The sequence below is a fragment of the Gymnoscopelus braueri genome, assembly GCF_963280865.1.
Source record: "Gymnoscopelus braueri genome assembly, chromosome: 21".
Taxonomy (NCBI): Eukaryota; Metazoa; Chordata; class Actinopteri; order Myctophiformes; family Myctophidae; genus Gymnoscopelus; species Gymnoscopelus braueri.
The window spans coordinates 15,777,210-15,800,456 of record NC_137623.1 but is presented as its reverse complement, the minus strand read 5'-3'; the positions used below and the strand labels follow the sequence as shown (position 1 = coordinate 15,800,456).

The 23,247-nt window shown below is 41.9% G+C and overlaps 1 protein-coding gene across 1 annotated transcript in view; it reads right to left on the bottom strand.

Annotated features, from left to right (window-relative positions):
• Positions 1-22,805, bottom strand: part of LOC308076893 (uncharacterized protein) — a gene marked incomplete at its 3' end in the record, with an annotated part of 98,660 nt that extends 75,855 nt beyond the window's left edge. Inside the window, exons 1-3 of the mRNA XM_080417411.1 lie at positions 22,376-22,805; positions 21,591-21,722; positions 12,159-12,300 (exon numbers count right to left, since the gene is read on the bottom strand). Of these exons, the coding sequence (XP_080273537.1) occupies positions 12,159-12,300; positions 21,591-21,722; positions 22,376-22,670 (569 nt within the window). The 5' untranslated portion in view covers positions 22,671-22,805. The remainder of the gene's footprint in view (positions 1-12,158; positions 12,301-21,590; positions 21,723-22,375) is intronic.
• Between the last annotated feature and the right edge of the window lie 442 nt (positions 22,806-23,247).

Below are 23,247 nucleotides of genomic sequence, written 5' to 3'. Positions count from 1 at the left end.
TCATTGTGGTCAACACTTCTCTCGAATGGGCCACCTTAAAACACACCAGAGAATTCACACTGGAGAGAAACCCTATGGATGTGATCAGTGTGGTCAACACTTCTCTCGAATGGGCCACCTTAAAACACACCAGAGAATTCACACTGGAGAGAAACCATATGGGTGTGACCAGTGTGGACAACACTTCTCTGTGATGTCCACCCTTAAAACACATCAGAAAATTCACACTGGAGAGGAGAGAAACCCTATGGATGTGATCAGTGTGGACAGCACTTCGCTGTAATGTCCAGCCTGGAAACACACAAGGTAATTCACACTGGAGAGAAACCCTATGGATGTGATCAGTGTGGTCAACACTTCTCTCGAATGGGCCACCTTAAAACACACCAGAGAATTCACACTGGAGAGAAACCCTATGGATGTGACCAGTGTGGACAACACTTCTCTCAAATGTCCACCCTTAAAAATCACCAGAGAATTCACACTGGAGAAAAACCATATGGATGTGACCAGTGTGGACAACACTTCTCTCAAACAGCCCACCTTAAAACACACAAGAGAATTCACACTGGAGGGAAATCCTAATTTGGTCAACACTGAATTAATTTTACTCGGTTAAGCAGCCTAAAAAGTAATGCATGTACACATCAGTACAAATTCATTGTGAACAGTGTGACAAGTGCTTCATTAGAAAGGATCAGAAACATGCAACATGATGACCCATTGTTGTTCTTTTAAGCAGTTGTTTATTAAGTCTGCTGAGCTGTTATGAACCTATTACATGTATATTAGCATTGTCACTATAGATGTTTTGGACACTAGTGTGTTAATACTGTGCATGACAATGCTACTCACACCAAAGTCCTCGTAGTGGTGGCCCACGGCAGAATAAACTAAATAGTGGTCTTCAATAGGCGACCACACTGTGGTATCCAAAGTGCCAATATTATAGGACACAAAAAAACTACGGTTTCTGTACTCTGTCCATACCTGTCATCATGGTATGTTTAACTTCATTACACCTAGTTGTTATATTATATTGTTGTGTTATCACTGTCTTTGCTGAACAAATAAAACTTTCTCTATTATTTTGTCCTCCTTCTTTCTTGTATGAAGAATTTACATGTCCTGCTGCCATTTACCATTCTACATGTCCTGCTGCCATTTACATATTACGTACTATTAACAATGTCATATATTGTGATTACTGTCATTACCATTATTGACACCTGTGGTGCTGTAATCACCATGATTGACACCTGTGGTGCAAACGCAAGCCAAGGCATCTCAGCCAGTACAGACCTGACCTGAGGTGAATAAAGACCATTACATTGGGAACAACGCTCCGTCTTATTTGTTGTATACAGAGTGTTGGATGTACTAAGGAGATACAACAAAGTGGCGACGAGGATTTGTTGATACCTGCGTGTGTCTTGCAATCAGCTTGACTGGAGATAAGTTGTAAAAAAAAAAACGACAGAAGGACAATGCAAAAAATTTAAAACAGCACAGTTACATTTAAAATACTTTGTCTAACAGGTCCGTTCATAAAAGTCCTTGCGGACTTGTTTCCAATGAGGGCCTTGCTATTCAATTCATATACATATATAGTGACACCACAGTTCGAATATCATTACAAAAAAACAGCAAAAAAAATATCACTATGTACAACAAAAAAAAAAAAAGAGGGGGAAAAAGATATGTACAAGAACAGGGGGGGGTCTGCTGTCTAACGGGAAAATGGTACTACCTCCTTTGGCCACATGAAAGGTGATTTTTTTTTAAGGCTCTTTTAAATGAGCCCAGCGAACTGCATTTTTTGAGGGATGGAGTTAGACTATTCCAATCCTGGGTGGCAGTGCTGTAGAAGGAGAATTTGCCCATGTTTGTTTTATGGGTGGGTGGTACCAAATTGTTGTTAACGCTCCCCCTGGTATTGTGACTGTGGGTGTCGCTAACCTTTTGGAGGTATTTACTCAGATATGCAGGAATAGGGGGCATATCGGGCAAATTTGCATTTACAATTTTGAAGGCCAGTCCCATTTTTAGTTGTTTAACCCTGTCTTCCACCCTGAGCCAGCCTAGGCTGGCAAAATGGGTGGGAGAAAGGTGTGTCATGGGCCCCAATCCGAGGAGTAACCGAATCAGTTTGTTTTGGAGGTTTGAAGCTTAGTCTTCAGTGACACTGAGGTGTTGGAGTAAATTTGGTTCTCTGGTTAACTCTTTTGACCACCTTTGTGGCCATGCTTTCACCTGTCAGGTATTTGTCAAGGATACAACCCAAATAGGTAATCTCTTCTTTGCTAGAGATAATTGTGCCATCGACTTTGACCTTGAAATCATTTACATCCATCTGTCTGAGGGAATGTTTGGTCCCAAAGAGAATGGATTCAGTTTTTCCAAGATGTAGTGACAGTTTGTTATCGGTAAGCCAAGTACAGATTTTTGAGAGTTCGGAGCTGAGCGCCTCCTCAACTTGCAACTTGTCCTCTCGGTATTATTATTATTGTTATTAGTGTTATTATTTGTTAAGGTATCGTGCTGCCACTGTGTGTGTGTCTGTGTGTTTATTCCATGGAGTTGAAAGTCCTTAGGTCATGAATGGGAGTGCTGGGCGTCGGCTTGATTGCCTCATTGAAAGCCTCAGTGAACCATTCATTCATTCCTTGGCACGGGGCGTGGTCTGCGGCCGGATCGTCATATGGGGAGTGATCGCCCCTACCGATTGGTCCTCTCACCTTGTCGCCATTGCAACGACCAGCTGAGCAGCCGGTGCTTGTCTATAAAGCCTCAGTCTACCTTTGCTAGCCAGGGGGGAAGCAACTGCACTCTATAGGTGCTAGCGGAGTTCCATTCCTCTTTTCCCCCGCCACCTACCAAATGACTATGGTGCCTTGACAAACCCTACGCGGAGTCCTCCGTTTGTTTAGTTATAGTTATCTTTTGTTATTGGTTAGCCTGTTAGTTCCTTTGTGTTGTATTACTTTGTGTTTCATCTATTTCATGTCCAAGCCATTATATCACACATTTATCCAATATTTTGGTTAATAAATTCACTATATTTACAAATGTTGTTGTTTCCGTCAATTATGGTACGACTCTTACCCTAGACCTCACGGGTTGTAACATAATTTGGGGGCTCGTCCGGTCCAATTTATGTGATGGTTTGGGTCGGATCCAAATCATGACATGAATTGGGTGCTCGGTTGTGCTTGTGTTTTTTTTTTGCTAATTAATTAAGTTTGTTTGGTTGATTTCAGTAGTCATTCCAATAGTAGGTTGGTGGTGGGTAAAAGGTGTATTTTGCTCAAATTAAAGATTGGCAGGTAGTATAAGTATTAACGGGGTGTAATAATGTCCTCTGGTCCGAAAGAAGTGGTACAAGTCCCTGTGGACTCCAGAATTCAGTGGAAGATGAACTCTCTCAACCCAACCAGGGACAGTTCTTCTGAACAGGAAGGATCCAAAGAAAATGGTGTGTTACTTTCTCTACCTCCTTTCTAGTTTTAATTTCCCTGCTCTGTCGCAAAAATGTTTTATTACTTTACTTTTCAAGTTTTAAATTAAGCAGCCGCACTAATTGTCTCAATCTTATACTTTGTGTCTCAATCTTACACTTTGTGTTTCATTTTAATTTGACCTGTAGCTTTGCTGTAGGTTAATGTTTTATTACTTTACTTTTCAAGTTTTAAATTAAGCAGCCACACTACTTGTCTCAATCTTATACTTTGTGTCTCAATCTTATACTTTGTGTTTCATTTTAATTTGACCTGTAGCTTTGCTGTAGGTTATTTCTGCTCTTTATTGCTGCTTTGTCAATATGTGTATATATTACACATTATCATTCATGGTTGGATGGTGGTTAACTTCCAATTTTCTATGGAACAGCTTAATGTAATTAAGTTATACATTTTGTACTCTATTCCCACCTCTCATATTTCCTTTGTATTTCTGCAATCCAGTGTTGAATCATCAGTCTGGCTTCCCGGTGCTACCAGCAATGAATGAACAAAGAAGCTTGACTAAAACAAAACGACATTGCTGTGATCAGTGTGGACAGCACTTCAGTTTCATGTCATGAGTTTTCAAGACATCAGAGAATTCACACTGGAGAGAAACCCTATGGATGTGATCAGTGTGGACAACACTTCTCTCAAAGGAACCAGCTTAAAAAACACCAGAAAATTCACACTGGGGAGAAACCCCATGGATGTGACCAGTGTGGACAACACTTCTCTCACATGGGCAACCTTAAAACACACCAGCAAATTCACACTGGAGAAAACCCCTATGGATGTGATCAGTGTGGACAGCACTTCTCTCAAATGCCCGGCCTGGAAAGACACAGGGTAATTCACACTGGAGAGAAACCCTATGGATGTGATCAGTGTGGTCAACACTTTTCTCGAATGACCAACCTTAAAACACACCAGAGAATTCACACTGGAGAGAAACCATATGGATGTGACCAGTGTGGCCAACACTTCTCTTTGATGTCCACCCTTAAAACACACCAGCTAATTCACACAGAAGAGAAACCCTATGGATGTGACCAGTGTGGTCAACACTTCTCTCAAATTTCCAGCCTTAAACAACACCAGAGAATTCACACTGGAGAGAAACCATATGGATGTGATCATTGTGGTCAACACTTCTCTATATTGTCCAACCTGAAAAGACACCGACATATTCACACTGGAGAGAAACCCTATGGATGTGATCAGTGTGGACAACACTTCTCTCGAATGTCTGACCTTAAAAGACACCAAAGAATGCACACTGGAGAGAAACCATATGGATGTGACCAGTGTGGACAACGCTTCTCTCGATTGGTCCACCTTAAAACACACCTGAAATTTCACACTGGAGAGAAACCCTATGGATGTGACCAGTGTGGACAACACTTCTCTCAAAAGTCCAGCCTTAAAACACACCAGAGAATTCACACTGGAGAGAAAACTTAGACCAGTGCGGACAACACTTCTCTATGATGTCCAACCTTAAAACAAACCAGAGAATTCACACAGGACTTCTGACTTATTTTATATTGCTGATTGCTGCTATAGATACCATGCCTGTCTTAAATAGGTTTAGCATACCTGGTTTTGTAACTGTACTTATTGGCTATTGTTTCCTTATATAATGGCTATATTCCTGACTGTAGTCACTATAAACACAACTCCAAACGACACATTTATTTTCTGTAAGGACACTGCTATCCGTATACAATTAACTCTATCAATGTCCTCATGTGTGAGAGTCTCTCTCTACGTCCTTTTGTTATTCATTTCTCTATAGAAACTTCATTTGCACATTGTTGTCGTTATAATGTTGTTATAGATGTGTGGAAACTAGTGTGTTAACACTGTGCACGAGAATCTACTCACACCAAAATCCTTGTAGTGGTGACGAAAGCAAATTAACTAAATAGTAATAATACATAAGAGACAAGCACACAATGGTAGCCAAAGTGCCAATGTTTTATTATTGGATGCAAAAAAAAACTATGGTGTCTGAACTCTGTGTCTTATAATTAAATTGGCACTTTGGCTACCAGTGTGTGCGGCCACCTTCTTGTCTTTTGAAGACCACTATTTAATAATTTGTTAACACACACATAGTGCATGTAGCTTTCAAAGTAATGATTAGAAAAGCTACAGGTTTAAATTTCTTTATATATGTATGGTTTCTGACTTCTTATTTATTCCTGATTGCTGCTATAGATGCCATACCTGTCATAAATAGGTTTAGCATATCTGCTTTTGTAACTGTACTTATTGGTTATTGTTTCCTTATATATAATGGCATGTCTAACGTCATTACACCTAGTTGTTATATTGCATTGTTGTGTTATCACTGTCTTCTCTGAACATGCCCTGTCAATATTTCACTTATTGTACTAAGTGAGTGGCAAATAAACCCTTCTTGATTCTTTTTTTCTCTTTTTTTCTTATTTGAAGATTTTTCAAGGTAATACTGATACAATCCCAGTAAGTTGGTGTCTGACGAAGCCACTAGTTAGTGCACTAAACATTATACTATTTAATAGTTAAATGTTCCGTATCTTTAGGTGTGTGTGTGCAATAAGTAGAATATGAAAAATTTCAGTCCGGTTTTAGATCAGGTCACAGCACAGAATCGGCACTCTTAAGAGTTTTTAATGACCTTCTTTTAACTGTAGACTCTGGCAGCCCAGCTGTCCTGGTTATGCTTGACTTGACAGCCGCTTTTGACACGGTAGACCACAAAATTTTATTAGCGCGTCTCAAATATAATGTAGGCATTACTGGCACCGCCTTACAGTGGTTTAAATCTTATTTAACAAATAGGAGTTTTTCCGTCAAACTTGGGGAATTCTCATCCTCTATGGCCCCTCTGACCTGTGGAGTCCCTCAAGGCTCAATCCTGGGCCCCATACTCTTTTTATTATATATACTTCCCCTAGGTGAAATCATAGCCAAACATAATATATCTTTTCATTGCTTCGCCGATGACATCCAAATTTATCTGCCCCTTAAACCAAAAGATAATAACCCAGATCATAACCCATCACAATTACTACAGGACTGCCTAGCAGACATCAAATCTTGGATGAGCTCAAATTTTCTTAATTTAAACGACAGCAAGACAGAAATCATAATTTTCGGCCCCGATTCTACCATTCCTCCACCCGTCATCCTTGGTCCCCTTAGCACCTATAATCGCTCCTCTGTAAAAAATCTTGGTGTCACTCTAGATTCAGCACTCAAACTAGATAAACAGGTTAGCTCGGTCGTTAAAACCAGCTTCTTTCACCTCAGACTCCTAGCCAAGATCAAGCCCTATCTCTCGCAACATGACCTCGAGAGGGTCATCCATGCTTTTATTTCGTCAAGACTGGATTATTGCAATTCTTTATATATAGGCATTGACCAATCATTGCTGAGGCGCCTGCAGTTGGTCCAAAACGCTGCTGCCCGTCTCCTCACTGGGACAAAGAAGCGTGACCACATCACTCCAGTTTTAGCCTCACTCCATTGGCTCCCTGTCCGTTTTCGAATAGATTTTAAAAATGTAATGTTCGTTTTTAAAATTCGAAATGGCTTGGCACCCCCGTCCCTTGCCGATCTAATTTCCAATCATTCTCCACTCAGAGCCTTGAGGTCGGCTGACCAGCTACTGCTGGAGGTGCCGGCAACACCCACGAAAAAAACCAGGGGTGACCGGGCCTTTGCAGTGGCTGCCCCCAGGCTCTGGAATATTCTGCCCCTGCATATCAAAGCGGCCCAGTCGCTAGCTACCTTTAAATCCCAACTAAAGACTCATTTTTTCTCCCTGGCTTATAGTGCCATCTGATGTATCCCTGCCTCTCCATCGACTGGTGCTAATGGTTGATTTGTTTTTACTTGCACTTAATCTTTGTTTGTTACATCTGCTTACTTTGCATTGTTTGCTCTTTGTTGTGTGTTTTTACCTGTACAGCACTTTGTTTGATTCTGTCATGTGAAATGTGCTATATAAATAAACCTTGATTGATTGATGATTGAATATTATGACTATAGTTACTATAAACACAACCCCAAACTACACATTTATTTTTCTGTAAAGGACACTGCTATCCATTCTACATGTCCTGCTGTCATTTACATGTACAATTAACAATTCTATTCATGTCCATATGTGTTAGAGTCTCCTCTACGTCATTTTCTTGTAGAAACCTCATTTGCACATGATTGCTCCAAATTCCTTCAGAACAACAGAACCAGGTAGAAGCAGCTTTGGTGAAGAAACAACTGCTTGTTATTCTGTTTATGTGTGATTATACATCACATGATCTTAATGCTATTCAATAATTTAGTTTTCAAATATATCCTATCTTTATCTCGTCATAACGACCATTCAAAGTCATTGGGTAGTGTTCTGAACAAAGTTTGCACACACTAGTAAATGGTTGAACAATTGAATGATTACTACTAGTACTAGTAGGCTACTACTAGTACTAGTAGACTACTACTAGTACCACTATACTGTGGCTACTTCTAATCTATAACAGTGGACCCTCTATACACTCACAATGGACTATTTCTGTAGGCTGTGTCTTTTGACTTGTTTGTAATATACATTTAAAGTCAAGATGCAGCTTGTAATGTGTTGGTTTACTGTGTTTCTGGCAATTTAATGAAATCACATGGAAGACACTTGGTGTTAGGGAAGCAATAACATACCTTGTACTTATATAGAACATGATATATTTTGCCGAATAAATTAAGATGATGTTATGTACAATGACACCCTATAACCACAATATAGCAAGCAATTGTTCCTTCAGCACACCAGCTTGTTGTTCTGAAGGAATTCGGAAAATGAATAACATGTACAGTTGAGGTTTCTATAGGAACTTGAATGGCCTATATATTTCAATGGTTCTGAATGTGGTTTAAATTGTACTTTTCAAATCCGAGATAGTTTGAGGTGAACTATGTATGGTAACTTCAGCAGTCATGTGTCATTATCTAGTAGCCCACCACCACTAGGATTTACACCTGCAATGTATGTTATGTATGTTAGGTGAGACAGTGACACATCATGTAATCAATCAATGACCACATTTGCATGGATATAGGTCCTTTTCTAAAGACAGATAAGCGATCATTCACAAGACAAAAGGCATGTTGCAGTGCAGGTGTGAAGTGGGTGAGGGAGATATTTCTTAAGACCTTGAAATAAATGAAGATGTTGTGATGTACAATAAAGACTATGAACAGAATATAGCAAGCAGTTATTCCTTTACCACACCAGGTTGTATTTTTCTGAAGGAATTTGGAGCAATCGTGTGAAATAGGAACTTGAATGGCCTATACATCTTAATGGCTCTGCTTAAATAACATGATTGAGATGAGAGAGACTCATCCACACAAGGACATGACTCGAGTTGTTTATTGTAAATGTAAATGAAAGCAGGACATGAGAAATGGTTAGCAGTGATGACCGTTGAAAATTAGATGTATATTTTACTTTCATATCAGAGATAGTTTAGCCTCGGAAACCCATGCTTTTTTTTTTTGTTACAAAAGAAAAAAAGCCTGGGGGAGCCATGCAGGAACGATGGTCTTAGGACCTTGTTATCTCCTAACCAATCAGAGTGCAGAGGGGCGTCGCTCTAAATTTGGTGACGTCAGCGTGCTCCGTGCACAGGCCGGGGGGGACCTTAAAGACCATCGATTGGGCTCGTTCTCTCAGTCTAGAGATAGTTTGAGGTGAACTATCTATGTAATGTGTTTATGGTAACTTCATTCATTACATTACATTCACAAAGCAGCAACATAGAACCAACTTAAATATACTCCTAACAATGGCCACGCTATGGCCAAGGTCTTCGGAATAGCAAAATGACCTTGACCATGACCTTTCAAGTCCACACACCTCAATTAGTGAAAATGGAGGTATTACATAATGCATATACACAAAAAAACAAAAAAGTTGTATTTTCATCATAGCCGATGGCGGCCATATTTGATTTGGCCATTGCGCCATTCGTGGCACTATGGCGGACGGACAAGCACCTCTGTGATTTTTCATGTACGTATATGGACCCATTGACTCAGTTCAAGTGAGTAATTCACCTAACACCAAATTGCAAACAGGTCTACAGGCCAGGTACTGGATTAAGACAAAGAGAGAAACAGACAGGTGGAGTGGACAGAACGTGAAAATTGTATTTGAGCACATATGGACAAACTCGCACATTGACATGAACACAGAGTCTACACACGTTTATCGATTAAACCCCTCTTTCTCTATTTATTTCTTAAAAGTGCTAAATACAACGCACACGTACTTAGCATCGATACAATCAATTATTTGCATTGCAACACCAATACGATACGTTACTGTTGGCATATCAATTATAGTTGGATTGTTGAAATTAAAATTGATGCATCGATACAGCTACTGTATCGTTACACCCCTATAAAATATACACAGGGAGGGACCCCTCCTGTGTTACAGTGTTAATTTACCTCTGGAAGTGTAACCAAATGGACCTGTGACAGCTGTGAGGGTTTGTTTCCAGAGGGAAGATATTAGACAGTGAACACACACATGTAAATCCCGACCACTACACTTGATTGGGTATAAAGCACGGTTTGCTTCCTGGTCAAAGGCCCGCCCACTTAAAGGACAGTCTCGAGAAATTCTAATCGGACCTGCCGACAGATTTAGATGCGGCACTCTGGAATCTGTCTTGAGAAATTAGAACCTACCAAACCTGCCTTAGATTTATGCCACTGTTAGGCAGGTTTCTGAACTGTCCATAGGACTCCTCTGAGACACAGGCAGAGTAGACAAAAATGGTGCCATATTTTAATGAGCATTAGAGAGGACCAATTATATAAAGAGGTTAACCCCTTAACAATTTAATATACTTCATTGTAAAATGGTGGCGTTGTGAGCTTGTAGATCTGCTATTTTCATTATTATGTTTTTTTTTCTTTTAAAATGATGAGTTCGTGGTGACGCGCTTTTCTGTCTCCGATGGAAGCAGAGACACTCCTCCGTCTTTTCCGACACTCGTGTGTCGATCGTCCAAGAGCGAAATATTCTATGGCTCTTGAAAGGTCAGTACAAATGCTCAAAAATGCTGGCACTGGCTGACTTAATTCATTAATTATTTCTGGCACTCGAGTAAATCATAATCGAGACAAAAGTTATGAATAATGGTGATATTGATATGAAGTCATAAGGCCCAGCCCTAGATCATACATGTGTCTGATATCATTTGTCAACTCAGATGCTCCTTTGATAAAACTATTCTTTCTGTTCAACTAACAGCTCCAGTATGAATCTATCTGTGCATTTGGACCAAAGTGTTTGTCACAAACTGCAACTAAAGGGTTTTTCCCCCTGTATGAGTCCTCACATGTTTTTTTAGATTACCACTGTAACGAAAGCCGTTGCTACAAATAGTACAAATATAGGGCTTTTCTCCTGTATGGGTCCTCATGTGTTGTTTTAGATTATGTTTGTCACCAAATCCTTTGCTACAAACTTTACAAGTGAATGGCTTTTCGCCTGTATGAGTCATCATGTGTCTTTTTAGATCACTCTTTCGAAAACAACCGTGGCTACAGACTTTACAAGTAAAGGACTTTTCCCCTGTGTGGCTCTTCATGTGTGATTGTAGATTCCGCAAGTACTTAAAGACTTTACTACACACTTCACAGGTAAATGGCCTTTCCCCCGTATGAGACCTCATGTGTGCTTTTAGATGGCCCTTGTGAATACAGCCCTGACCACAAACTTCACAAGTAAATGGCTTTTCCCCCGTATGTGTCATCATGTGCTTCTTCATATTTCCCTTTAGATTAAACAGTTTGGAACAGACTGTACAACTAAAACGTTTCTTCCCTGTGTGACTCTGCATGGAGTGAGTTTCTTTCGATGATTTCAGGTCCTGGGACATCGTATGTGTCATCATGTGCTTCTTCATATTTCCCTTTCGATTAAACAGTTTGGAACAGACTGTACAACTAAAACATTTCTTCCCTGTGTGACTCTGCATGGAGTGAGTTTCTTTCGATGATTTCAGGTCCTGGGACATTGTATGTGTCATCATGTGCTGCTTCATATTTCCCTTTCGATTAAACAGTTTGGAACAGACTGTACAACTAAAACATTTCTTCCCTGTGTGACTCTGCATGGAGTGAGTTTCTTTCGATGATTTCAGGTCCTGGGACATCGTATGTGTCATCATGTGCTTCTTCATATTTCCCTTTAGATTAAACAGTTTGGAACAGACTGTACAACTAAAACGTTTCTTCCCTGTGTGACTCTGCATGGAGTGAGTTTCTTTCGATGATTTCAGGTCCTGGGACATGTTGCTCAAAGACAAACTCTGTCCTTCCACATGGTGTGTCTTGTGTGACTTCAGTGTGTTTAAAGGTGACTGATCTACACTGGTCTCCCACTCATCGCTGTCTTCAGTGATTTCAGATTCAGAACGGTGTGAAGAGAGGAGCTGGTCATCACTAGTTGGTTGTGATGTCCCACAGTCCTCTACATCAGCTTGTGTTTTCATGTGTTGAGTTGAGGTGCTGGCTACAGGCTCTGTGTCTCTGTCCTCACCATCATCATCTTCACTTTTCTCTTCACTTTTCACTTCTAGTAATGTCAGCATTGGCCTGTCAACCTCTTCTGGTCTTTGAAGGAGCTCCTCCTGCTCCTCTTTAATGTGTGGAGGCTCTGGTTCCTCCTTGACCAGACCGGGGCTCCTCTCCTCTTCAGGGGAGACCTCCTCTTTACACACAGGGAGGTGCAGGGAGTCTAGATCAAAAGGTCATATGAAAGCAAACATGAAATATTTTTACTTTACTCCTTTTTTTTCTTCAAAAACATTACACTGAGTAATTAAACGTATTTGCAGTGTCGTCGAGTAATTCAGTGCATTCAACAACATCAGTGTTGAAAATAAATTACAATTTAGGAGTTACAGATACAATCAAGTGCTACTGTCACAGGGCAGCCCTTGCCCTATAGAATAACAGGGACAATGCACACACACACACACACACACACACACACACACACACACACACACACACACACACACACACACACACACACACACACACACACACACACACACACACACACACACACACACACACCTAATTAACATGGCCAGCCCCTCCCCCCTCTATAGGTGGGAGCCAATAAGAAAGCAGGCCCTCCCCCACCTACAGGTGGGAGCCAATAAAAAAGCAGGCCCTCCCCCATCCATAGGTGGAAGCCAATAAGAAAGCAGGGGCATAGGCATGGCACCGGCAGCAGAGAAACAAGTATAAATAATAGTGATATTGATATGAAGGCCCAGCCCTAGATCATACATGTGTCTGGTATCATTTGTCAACTCAGACGCTACTTTGGAGAAAAAACAACAACATTTGTTTCTGTTCAACAGCTTCTATTTCTTCTATTTAAACTGTACATACTTTTATGTAAATGTATGTTCTAATTCATCACACAATAGTGTTGCACAAACGTAGTGAAAATAGCAGATCTACAATTGTCCACGTGAGCATGTCGATCTGATATTCTCACTGTTATTGAGGTTTCAAGGCCTGTATAGGCTCGAAGCCTCAATATGGCGGGAGGCCATAGGTTAAAGTGTCCATGAGTGTCTGTCTATCTTTCTCTATAACTTTGTGCCTGGACACAGGCACACAACAAGGTCAGTGTGATGTGAAAGACTTTCTTCCCTCTAGCGTGACAGTGTCTCGTTTCACACAGAAGAAATATGACAGTCTCAGAGCAGAGCTCCTGCCAGTGATTAAGAAAGCCATAGCCGATGGACTGGCATGTGGGGCATCTACAGACATGGACGGACGACTTTAGGAAGGTCAGCTATACCTGTATCACGCTGCATTACATAGATGACAACTGGGAGTTTAATAGTAAGATCATAATATGTACATGTGCATTCCCACTCGGTGCAAAGAAGACGGCCGTAAACCCAAGGGGAATTGCTCAAGCAACTGAGTGAATTTGGTCTTACCCCAGAAGAGATCAAGAGACTGATGTTTGTCAGTGACCAAGCAGCAAATATACAGGCAGCCCTCGCCCAGTGGACGTACAACAGCTGTGTGGCACACGTGTTGAATACTGTGCTGAAGCACACATTCAGGAAGTCTACGGAAGGTGATGGTGATGACGAGGAAGATGTGCAGCAAGTAAGAGCCTGTATTGACCAAGCAGTCGTATATCCAAAGACACACTTCAGATGCTTATACGGTTTCTGCAACCTTTCAAGCAGTCTACCGAAGAGTTTAGTGAATCAAACTATTCTACTGTCAACTTGGTGGCCCTCTGGAAAACCACGCTTATCAACCATTGTCAAATCACCCCAGCTGATCCAGTACCTCTTGAGATACTGAAGCGCAGGTGAGATGTAACCTATATCCCTTTTCATGTCTAACTCATTCCTAATTTCTGTATGTGTTATTGTCTCCGCCAGAGATGTTTTGCACCGTCCGTCCATCCGTCCGTCCGTCCGTCCTAATCTCCGGCACCGTTGGCCCGGTCGGTGCGAAACTGTGCACACAAACTCACTGGATGCCAATTCAGTAACTCTGCCCCAATCTTTTCACATAGGCCTGTTATAGCGCCACTAGGAGGCCGATTTGTGCAAAACCCATGCCTCAAATTATGCACGCAGCTTGCGATTTACGTGAAATTTCATACGCACATTTCATTCCCACTAGGCCGAGGAAGAAATGCCACCCTTTTCACATTGGCCTGTTATAGCGCCACCAGCAGGTCTAATTTAGCAAAACACATGTTTGGAACAAACAAAATGCCTCAAATCATGAATGCAGTGTCCGATTGCTGTGAAATAAATGGCACCCTTTTCACATTGGCCACCAGGAGGCCACAATAACGTACCTGACCTGGCGGAGACCGAGGAGCACTTTTTCTAGTTTATTTGTGTTATTTGGTTAATTCTATCTATTCTATTCTAGGTGTAGGACTGGGGGACTTAGGAACCTATATTTAGGCCTATTTAGTGTTGTTATTTGATTATGTTAATTCTATTGTATTCTATTTTGTAGGTGTGAGCCACTGTGAGCCACGGATTAATCAATTCATTCATTCATTCAGCAAGAAGAGGACGAGGTGGAGGAGATCGCTGGCGCTGGGCCAGCACCTCCAGAACCAGCAGCAGCAACACCGCCAGGGCCGCTCTTCAACCAGTGGGCTGACATTCAGGATGGCAGCGTCGAAACGGCGCAAGACAAGGTCGAGTGCTATGTAAAGCACAACGCTGAATGATGGAGACATTCTTGACTTTTGGAAACATAACAAACATCTGTTTCCATCTTGACTTTTGGAAACATAACAAACATCTGTTTCCATCTATGGGACAACTGGCACGAAAAATCCTCTACGTGCCGGCATCGAGTGCGAGTTGTGAATCGGCGTTCAGTATCACTGGTCGCACGCTGGAGAATCGTCGGACCTGTCTCAGCACTTCCAGTGTGAATGCCATACTGTTCCTTAACAGCAATATGTGAATTGTGTAGCTACTATAGGCTAACTAATGGTTGCTTAATAGGTATTGATTTATATATATGTGTGTTTTGCTTAGTTCTATTTGTTAATTTATTTTAAAATTAGGCTATATTGTATTCATTAATGAAGGATTTTTTTTCTTTTAACAACAAACGTTACTGTAAATGCGCACTGCCATTATTAAGCGACCTAACTGACCTACAGTTTTATTGCGTATTTGGCCTGTTGGGTGTTGGCTATTCATGCTTAAAATCATGCCATTTACAATGTTGATTTGGTTATCGTTGTTTGTTTATTCATTATTGTTTGTTTGTTAGTTATTAATGTTATTGTTCGTTATTGATGTTTTGTATTGATGTTTACAACGATTATTACATTTAGTGCAGACAAGCAAGGGATATTTTCGTTGTGCCCCCTTTTTGTCTTGGGATATTTGCCACAGTACTACAATGCAAGTTTGCACAAAATACATTCTCACTCAAGTTTGCACTAATTGTCTAAGTCTTAGACAAATAGGCCTTCTCTTAGACTCTAAGAGAAGGTAGGCCTTCTCTTAGACTCTAAGAGAAGGTAGGCCTTCTCTTAGACTCTAAGAGAAGGCCTATTTGTTTTGTTGCTGACCATCAATAAAAGTGTCTTTGACATTTTGCGCGGTTTTCTGTACGGAAACAGACTAAGGTAAATTTCAGGTGACAGGTTAAGGCTATCTATGAATGAACAGCACAGCCAAATCCTCAGCATATAACTCGGATTGTGTAAAAAAAAAAGTGTTTGGTTAATTTTGTAGTCTACAAGCTCACAACGTGTCGCGTTGTGAGCTTGTAGATGCTACTTTCAAATAGCCTAGGTATAAAATTGGGCTAAAGTGGTTAATGTATGTTTTATAATGTAATAATTTATATCTGCAAAGTAACTAGTAACTATTAAGTTTCCATATAATTGTAGTGGAGTAAAAGTACAATATTTGTCTCTGAGATGTAGTGGAGTAGGAGTAAAAGTACGGAAAATTGGAAATTCTCCAGTAAAGTAAAAAAATCCTCAAAATGTATCTACAGTACAGTACTTGAGTAAATGTACTTAGTTACTTAACACCACTGAAAAATGCACGCTGAGCATTTAGCTGCGTTCGAGTTGTTAGCTTTAATCATAAAATGGTAATTGGTCAATAGGTCCGCTATTATTTCATAAAGTCACGTTTATTTACAAAGAAAACCTTTTGTCCCGCATATTAAAATAATACCTCTGCGCCTGAGCATATTTATTTAGCTTTTTTGAAGGGGTGTCTGCAGGGTCGGGTCTGTAAAATCTCCGGGTTTTGGAACAAATTTTACCGGTCGAATTAGGGTCCGGGTCCGTAAAAAAAAAAAAGTCGGCTCGGAATTGGATGAAATTGTCACGGGTCCACCCGGGTTTGGTTTTGTTATTTGAAAAAAATCTCGGAGCGGCTCGGAATCGGATCAGAATTCACAGGTCCATTTCGGTTCAGGTCCGTTGTTTGGGACCTGTGAAGAGCTCTAATATATTTTGGACCCAGAAAAGATTTAAAAACTTGAATCACTTTTGTCCAGATTTTGTGCCTTATCAATGTCATGCCGCACAACAGAGGTAAAAAAAAAGCTATTTTAAAGCATATTACATGTTGTTAATCACGGGACAGTATATGTCATAGCAAAGAGGACCTACTGAAGTGTCTCTGTTAATGCGCTGGGGTGACTAAATCTCCCTGTTATATTTGATTATTTCACCCTTTCTCCCTCTAGTAATTGTTGGAACAAAAACATATCCTGCAATGCAGCAAACATACTTTTAATGTTAATATTAAATTAAAAGCTAAAATGCATAAGAAAAGTAAGGATAGTTTTAAATCGCTCTTAAAAACCCATTTCTACAGAATGGCCTTTTTAACTCCTTGAAATAAATCTTGATCGTTATTTCTGTTCTATTGTAAACTTAATATATTACTATTATTGATTGTATTGTTGTTGTTGATTGCAGTTTTGATTGTTCAAGCACTTTGTAACATTGTTTAAAAAGTGCTATACAAATAAAGTTTTATTATCATTATGCCCCTGTGACTTAAACAATGTTTACCATATGGAAGTGTGTTAAACTCCTTGAACCTTGAATAATTAGGGGAGTAGTGTTAATTATCTCACGCTAGCAAAAGTAGCGCTGTGGTAAAGAGACGTTCGCACGCAGCTGTACCTCTGATAAAAGGTTGACTGTGCAATTATCAGGTACACAACATTTCAGTCTTTTCTCTTTACTGGTATTTATTTTGTCTTGCACCAGCGACTCCTGGGTGTGCAACATAGCTCTTTGATACAGTAGCATTGTATGTAGACCGTCTGCAGTCTGAGGGATTGTTGTCATTTAAAATAAGCAGTCTGCCATCATGTAGTTAACGGATTCATTGCGTCTAAATGTTGCACTTCAATGTGCTCTAAATCAGCACTGAAACACTTGCAATTGAATCGAATATTCACATTAAAATCCTGAACAATTCGACTAGATAATTCCTGAGTCAGGGATAGCCCTAGAGACTAGACACCTGAACAGATTTTCCTCCGCCAGCTGTGTATGAATGTATGTGTGAATGGATGAATGTAAAGCACCTTGGATAAAGGCGCTATATACATGCCCCATTTACAACTTAAGTGTCAACAAGTAGTTTCTTTACCTGCATGGTGCACGGTTCAGGAGAGTTCATATATACTGGGATACTGGGAGCGCCATGAAAGACGGCCGCATCCGTACGCGCTCTGTAACATCGCAACGTTTTTCCATCTTTTTAGTATTTTTTAGCCTTCTCCTTTTTCCCTACACCGTCGCGTGTCTAAGGAGTTATGACAGACAAGCACTTATGGACATTAGCACAGCGATTACACACAGAATTCCGGACTTTTTCGCTGAAAACCTTCCACTCGGCTGGGAGGGGGGAGGGGTTCCCTTTGTTCCGGCAGGAACAGAAAGTTACCCGAGGCGACGAAAAAGACCGTGGCGTCGAGGGACAAGAGCAGGTCTCCTCGTAAGGACAACAAAACGTGGATATAAACCTGCACTGCCTTCAATCCTGCTAGCGAACGTTAGATCTCTGTGTGAATCAAGAACTGTGACCACTATGGACGACTTACTGGCGCGCGTTAAATACAACGCAGAGACGAGGAGCAATTGTATTGTTGTGCTAACAGAGACGTGGCTAACGGAGTTAGCATCTGATTCTTCCATCACTCCCCCTGGTTTCACCGTGTATAGAAAAGACAGAGACACTGTACTAAGCGGTAAGCAACGTGGGGGGGGAGTTTGTGCCTTGATCAACAACAACTGGTGCAAAGATGTTAAAATCCTAGATAGTCACTGCTCACCAGACCTTGAACTTTTAATCATAGCCTGCCGTCCTTTCTACCTACCACGCGACTTCAGCATTGTGATTGTAGCCGTTGTTTACATTCATCCTGGAGCCAATAAGGACACAGCTATGAGGGAATTACACCAGGCGATCAGTGCACAAGAAAATCGCCACCCGGACTGCGCAGTCATCTGCCTAGGCGACTTCAACCGGACAGACTTAAAAAAGGTCTTTCCCAAATTCCACCAGCATGTCGCCTGCAGTACCCGTGGTGACAATATTCTTGACCACTGCTACACGCCCTTCAAGGATGGATACAAAGCCCTCCGACGCCCACCGCTAGGAAGCTCTGACCACGACGCCATCCAGCTGCTACCTGCCTACAAACAGAGGCTAAAAAGGGAGCCGGTCGTTGAGAAGGAAATCCGAATCTGGTCTGAGGACACAGACGCTATGCTACAATCCTGCTTCTACCAGACTGACTGGGGGATGTTTAAGAACGCCGCTGGGAATAACATCAACGAACTCTCAGACTCAGTCACTGGCTTTATCAGTAAGTGCATAGATGACATAGTCCCAAAAAAGACAGTTCGGATCTATCCCAATCAGAAACCATGGATGGACAGCGGAGTACGTGCACATCTGCATGAACGGGATGCTGGTTTCAAATCTGGCGACGTGGAAACGCGCAACACGACGCGCGCGGCCCTAAACAGCGCCATCAGGAAGGCGAAAAAGGCCTACACAAAAAAGATGCAAGACAAACTCAGCAATGGCGACATCAGGAGCACATGGCAGGCGGTACACACCTTGACAGACTGCAAAACAAGAACCAGAAGCGAGGTGAACCCGCCTGCCTGCCTCCCCAACGAACTGAACACTTTCTACGGCCGGTTTGAGATCAGCTCCAACCGCGGCAGCCAAGCGGGGCCATCAGCAGCACCAGCAGAGGACAACCCTCTAACCATCTCGGAGAGAGAAGTGCGTACAGCCTTCACACGGGTCAACATCCACAAGGCAGCCGGACCTGATGGGATTCCAGGCCGGGTCCTTAAGACATGTGCAGACCAGCTGGCGGGTGTCTTCGCTGACATCTTTAACCTCTCCCTCTCCCTGGCTGTGGTCCCTGCAGGGTTCAAAATGTCAACCATTGTGCCCATTCCCAAAAAGGCCAAAGTGACATGCCTGAACGACTGGAGACCTGTTGCTCTCACCCCGATCGTCAGCAAGTGTTTCGAGAAACTGGTGAGGGAATACATCAGCTCCACGCTACCTGCCTCGCTGGATCCGTGGCAGTATGCATACCGCAAAAACAGATCCACCGACGACGCTATTGCCATGGCTCTCCACACCGTCCTCTCGCACATGGACAACAAGCTGCTGAAGGACAAATATGTACGTATGCTGTTCGTGGACTACAGCTCAGCATTCAACACCATTGTCCCAGCAATACTTGACAAAAAGCTCAGAGACCTAGGGCTACACCCAAGCATGTGCGACTGGATACAGGACTTCTTGTCCAACCGACATCAGGTGGTGAGAATGGGCAGCATCACATCCGACCCCCTGACCCTCAACACCGGAGCACCCCAGGGATGCGTGCTGAGCCCCCTCCTCTACTCCCTGTACACGTATGACTGCATAGCCACACATGTCTCCAACACCATCATAAAGTACGCGGACGACACGACAGTGATAGGCCGAATCGTCAACAACGACGAGTCTGACTACAGAGAGGAGATCAAATCACTAGCACGCTGGTGCCGGGAGAACAACCTCTCTCTTAACGTCGACAAGACCAAAGAACTGATCGTGGACTTCAGGAGGCCGCGGAGAGACCATGCGCCCATCCTCATCGACGGTGCTGCAGTGGAAAGGGTCAGCGAGTTCAAGTTCCTCGGAGTACACATCGAGGAGGACCTCAAATGGGAGACGCACTCCACACACGTGAGGAAAAAGGCTCAGCAGCGACTGTACTGGCTCCGCCGCCTGAAGAAGCTCGGAGTAGGACGTCGCATCCTCAGGCTGTACTACAACAGTTCTGTCGAAGGCATCCTAACAGGCTGTGTCACGGCCTGGTACGGGAACTGCACTGCCCGAGAAAAGATCAGCCTACAACGAGTAGTGCGATCGGCAGAGCGGATAATGGGAATCGAGCTCCCAGCGCTCCAGGAACTGTACAAAAAGCGGTGCGTGCTCAAAGCCAAGCGCATCATCAAGGACAAGCACCACCCAAGTCACAGACTGTTCAACCCCCTACAACGACCGCGACCGGGCAAGGGGCTCTACCGCAGTATCAAGAGTTCCACCACCAGGTATTGGTGTAGTTTCAATCCGGCTGCTGTCAGAATGCTGAATGGGGAATAAGCCTGGATGAGGCATAGGCCTTGTTCAGCAGCCTTTTCTTTTCTGGCTCTTCCTGAACACACCTGTGGATTGTACCAGGGACAATGACTTGGACTTTAGCCCCCCCTCGGACACACCTGTGGACTACACCAGGTACAAATGACTTTTTGTTGCACTCTCTCATGGAGCTACTTGCGGATTATACTAGGGTCAGTCCACTCTAGGTGGACACGCACTGACCTTTTGCACCTTAATCCCTTGTATAACGCACTGACTTTTTTTTGGTCTTTTTTTATTGTGCTCCTTTTCCTCTAAGCACCTTAACGTCCATTGTCTATCATGCACAGTATAAGTATAACATGCACAGTATACAATACATTGCTGCTATGCTCAGGCACCTTAGTTTAGTTTTTTTTTAGTTTTTATTATCTCAGGTAATTTGTAAATATGTAGATAACTTGTCTGGCCTTCTGTTGCTCTCTTGTTTTGATCTCCTTCCCACTTACCCCCCACCCTCTTCTTCTCCCCCCCCCCTCTTCTTTCTATGGAAACTAACGTTGCGATGGGAACGATGTACAAAAAAGAATTTCACCCACTCTTTTACCTTGTAAACCTGTGATGTGACAATAAAACTGATTCTGATTCTGATTCTGATATATAAACATTCATTAAATTGTACCTGTTATGTATGTAGGCATGGGCATACGTATGTGTAAAATAAATGTAAACTTTGCTTTGTTTCTGAACCTACACCCATTTGAGCAGCCTCTATGGGCTAATAATGGGGTTAGATTAGTACTTAAGTTATACTATTATTAATATTATCATTATTATTATTCATTTATTTTACCTGAGAGAGTGTTCCTATGTAGCAATGTCCATGTTGACTCAGCAGCCTCCTCTTCCTGTTTAATCTGTGGAGGTTGTGGTTCCTCCTGGACCAGACTGGGGCTCCTCCTCTCCTCAGATTCAGATGAAACCTCTTTACACACAGACAGAAGAGGCAGTATCAGCACCATGACTCAAAGTGTAGTTAAGCTAGTAATATAGCTACTTGTAGCTAAGCTTGTATGGAACTAGCTCTGGTCCATAGCGTTAGGAGTTCTCCTTAACCCTATGCGTCTGTATGCGTTTTTCTCATTTGAACAGGTCTACTCTACACTTCTGTAAAAATAACAATACATGTTCGTTACTCACAGAAACAATGGCGGCGTTACGGTGTTGAAAGCCTACTCTACTACTTTTTCGGCAGAAAATACAATATTCCACCAGACAAATGTTGTATTCACTCAAGTGCGCCACCTACAGATCGTAGGTGGCGTAGGTAATAGAAAAATGCCATTGACAGATCTGTACTAGATGCTCACTGGAGTGACATTTCTCCGTTCAGTAAAATAATTTTATTTTCTGGCCACTTTTCTGCATTTTACACAAAAGATGGGGGTCTGAGAGTCTCTCCAACGTGGGAAGTACACTTTCAACACCTTAAAACCGTCTTTGTTTCTTTGAGTGGCTAACATATATTGTTTATTCCTACTGAAGTGTAGACATCGCGCACCCGTTCAAATGAGAAAACACACGTTAACTCGTGTTGAACGTATGTAAACATGTGTTTGACATGAAACATGAACCAACCTGCTCTGTGTAGTTTGATGTGTGGCTGTAGCATCACGTCCAGCAGTTTGTTTCGTGTCTCCAGCAGAGTTTCTAGTGTCTCTATCTCTCTCTGGAAGAGGTTGCACATGAACTCTGCAGCCGCACTGAGGCGCTCCAACACAAACACTCTGACATTAAGCTTCACACTACAAACATCAACACGACGCTGTTTTTCCAAAACACACAATATCTCCTCACCCACCGACGTCATGTGTTCATTTATCGACAGCTGTACATACTCCATTTGACACATTTTACCTCCTTTATGAGACATTTTCACCAAGCTCTCTGTTCCTACTGTAATATAATGTGTAAAGCTCTAGATCTCTGTTCCTACTGTAATATACTTATATAATGTGTAAAGCTCTCTGTTCCTACTGTAATATACTTATATAATGTGTAAAGCTCTCTGTTCCTACCATAATATACTTATATAATGTGTAAAGCTCTCTGTTCCTACTGTAATATACTTATATAATGTGTAAAGCCCTCTGTTCCTACTGTAATATACTTATATAATGTGTAAAGCTCTCTGTTCCTACCGTAATATACTTATATAATGTGTAAAGCTCTCTGTTCCTAAAGCTCTCTGTTCCTACCGTGAATACTTATATAATGTGTAAAGCTCTCTGTTCCTACTGTAATATACTTATATAATGTGTAAAGCTCTCTGTTCCTACTGTAATATACTTATATAATGTGTAAAGCTGTTCCAAAGTTGAGGATCTCAACAAAGAAGTTCCCCAATTCCACCATTTCGCTGTAAATAAACGACACGGATTTACTTCCCTGTGTCTAAAGACTGGTGACGCGAGGTTACCCTGTGTCAACCTGTTTCAAGCGTGCGCAGT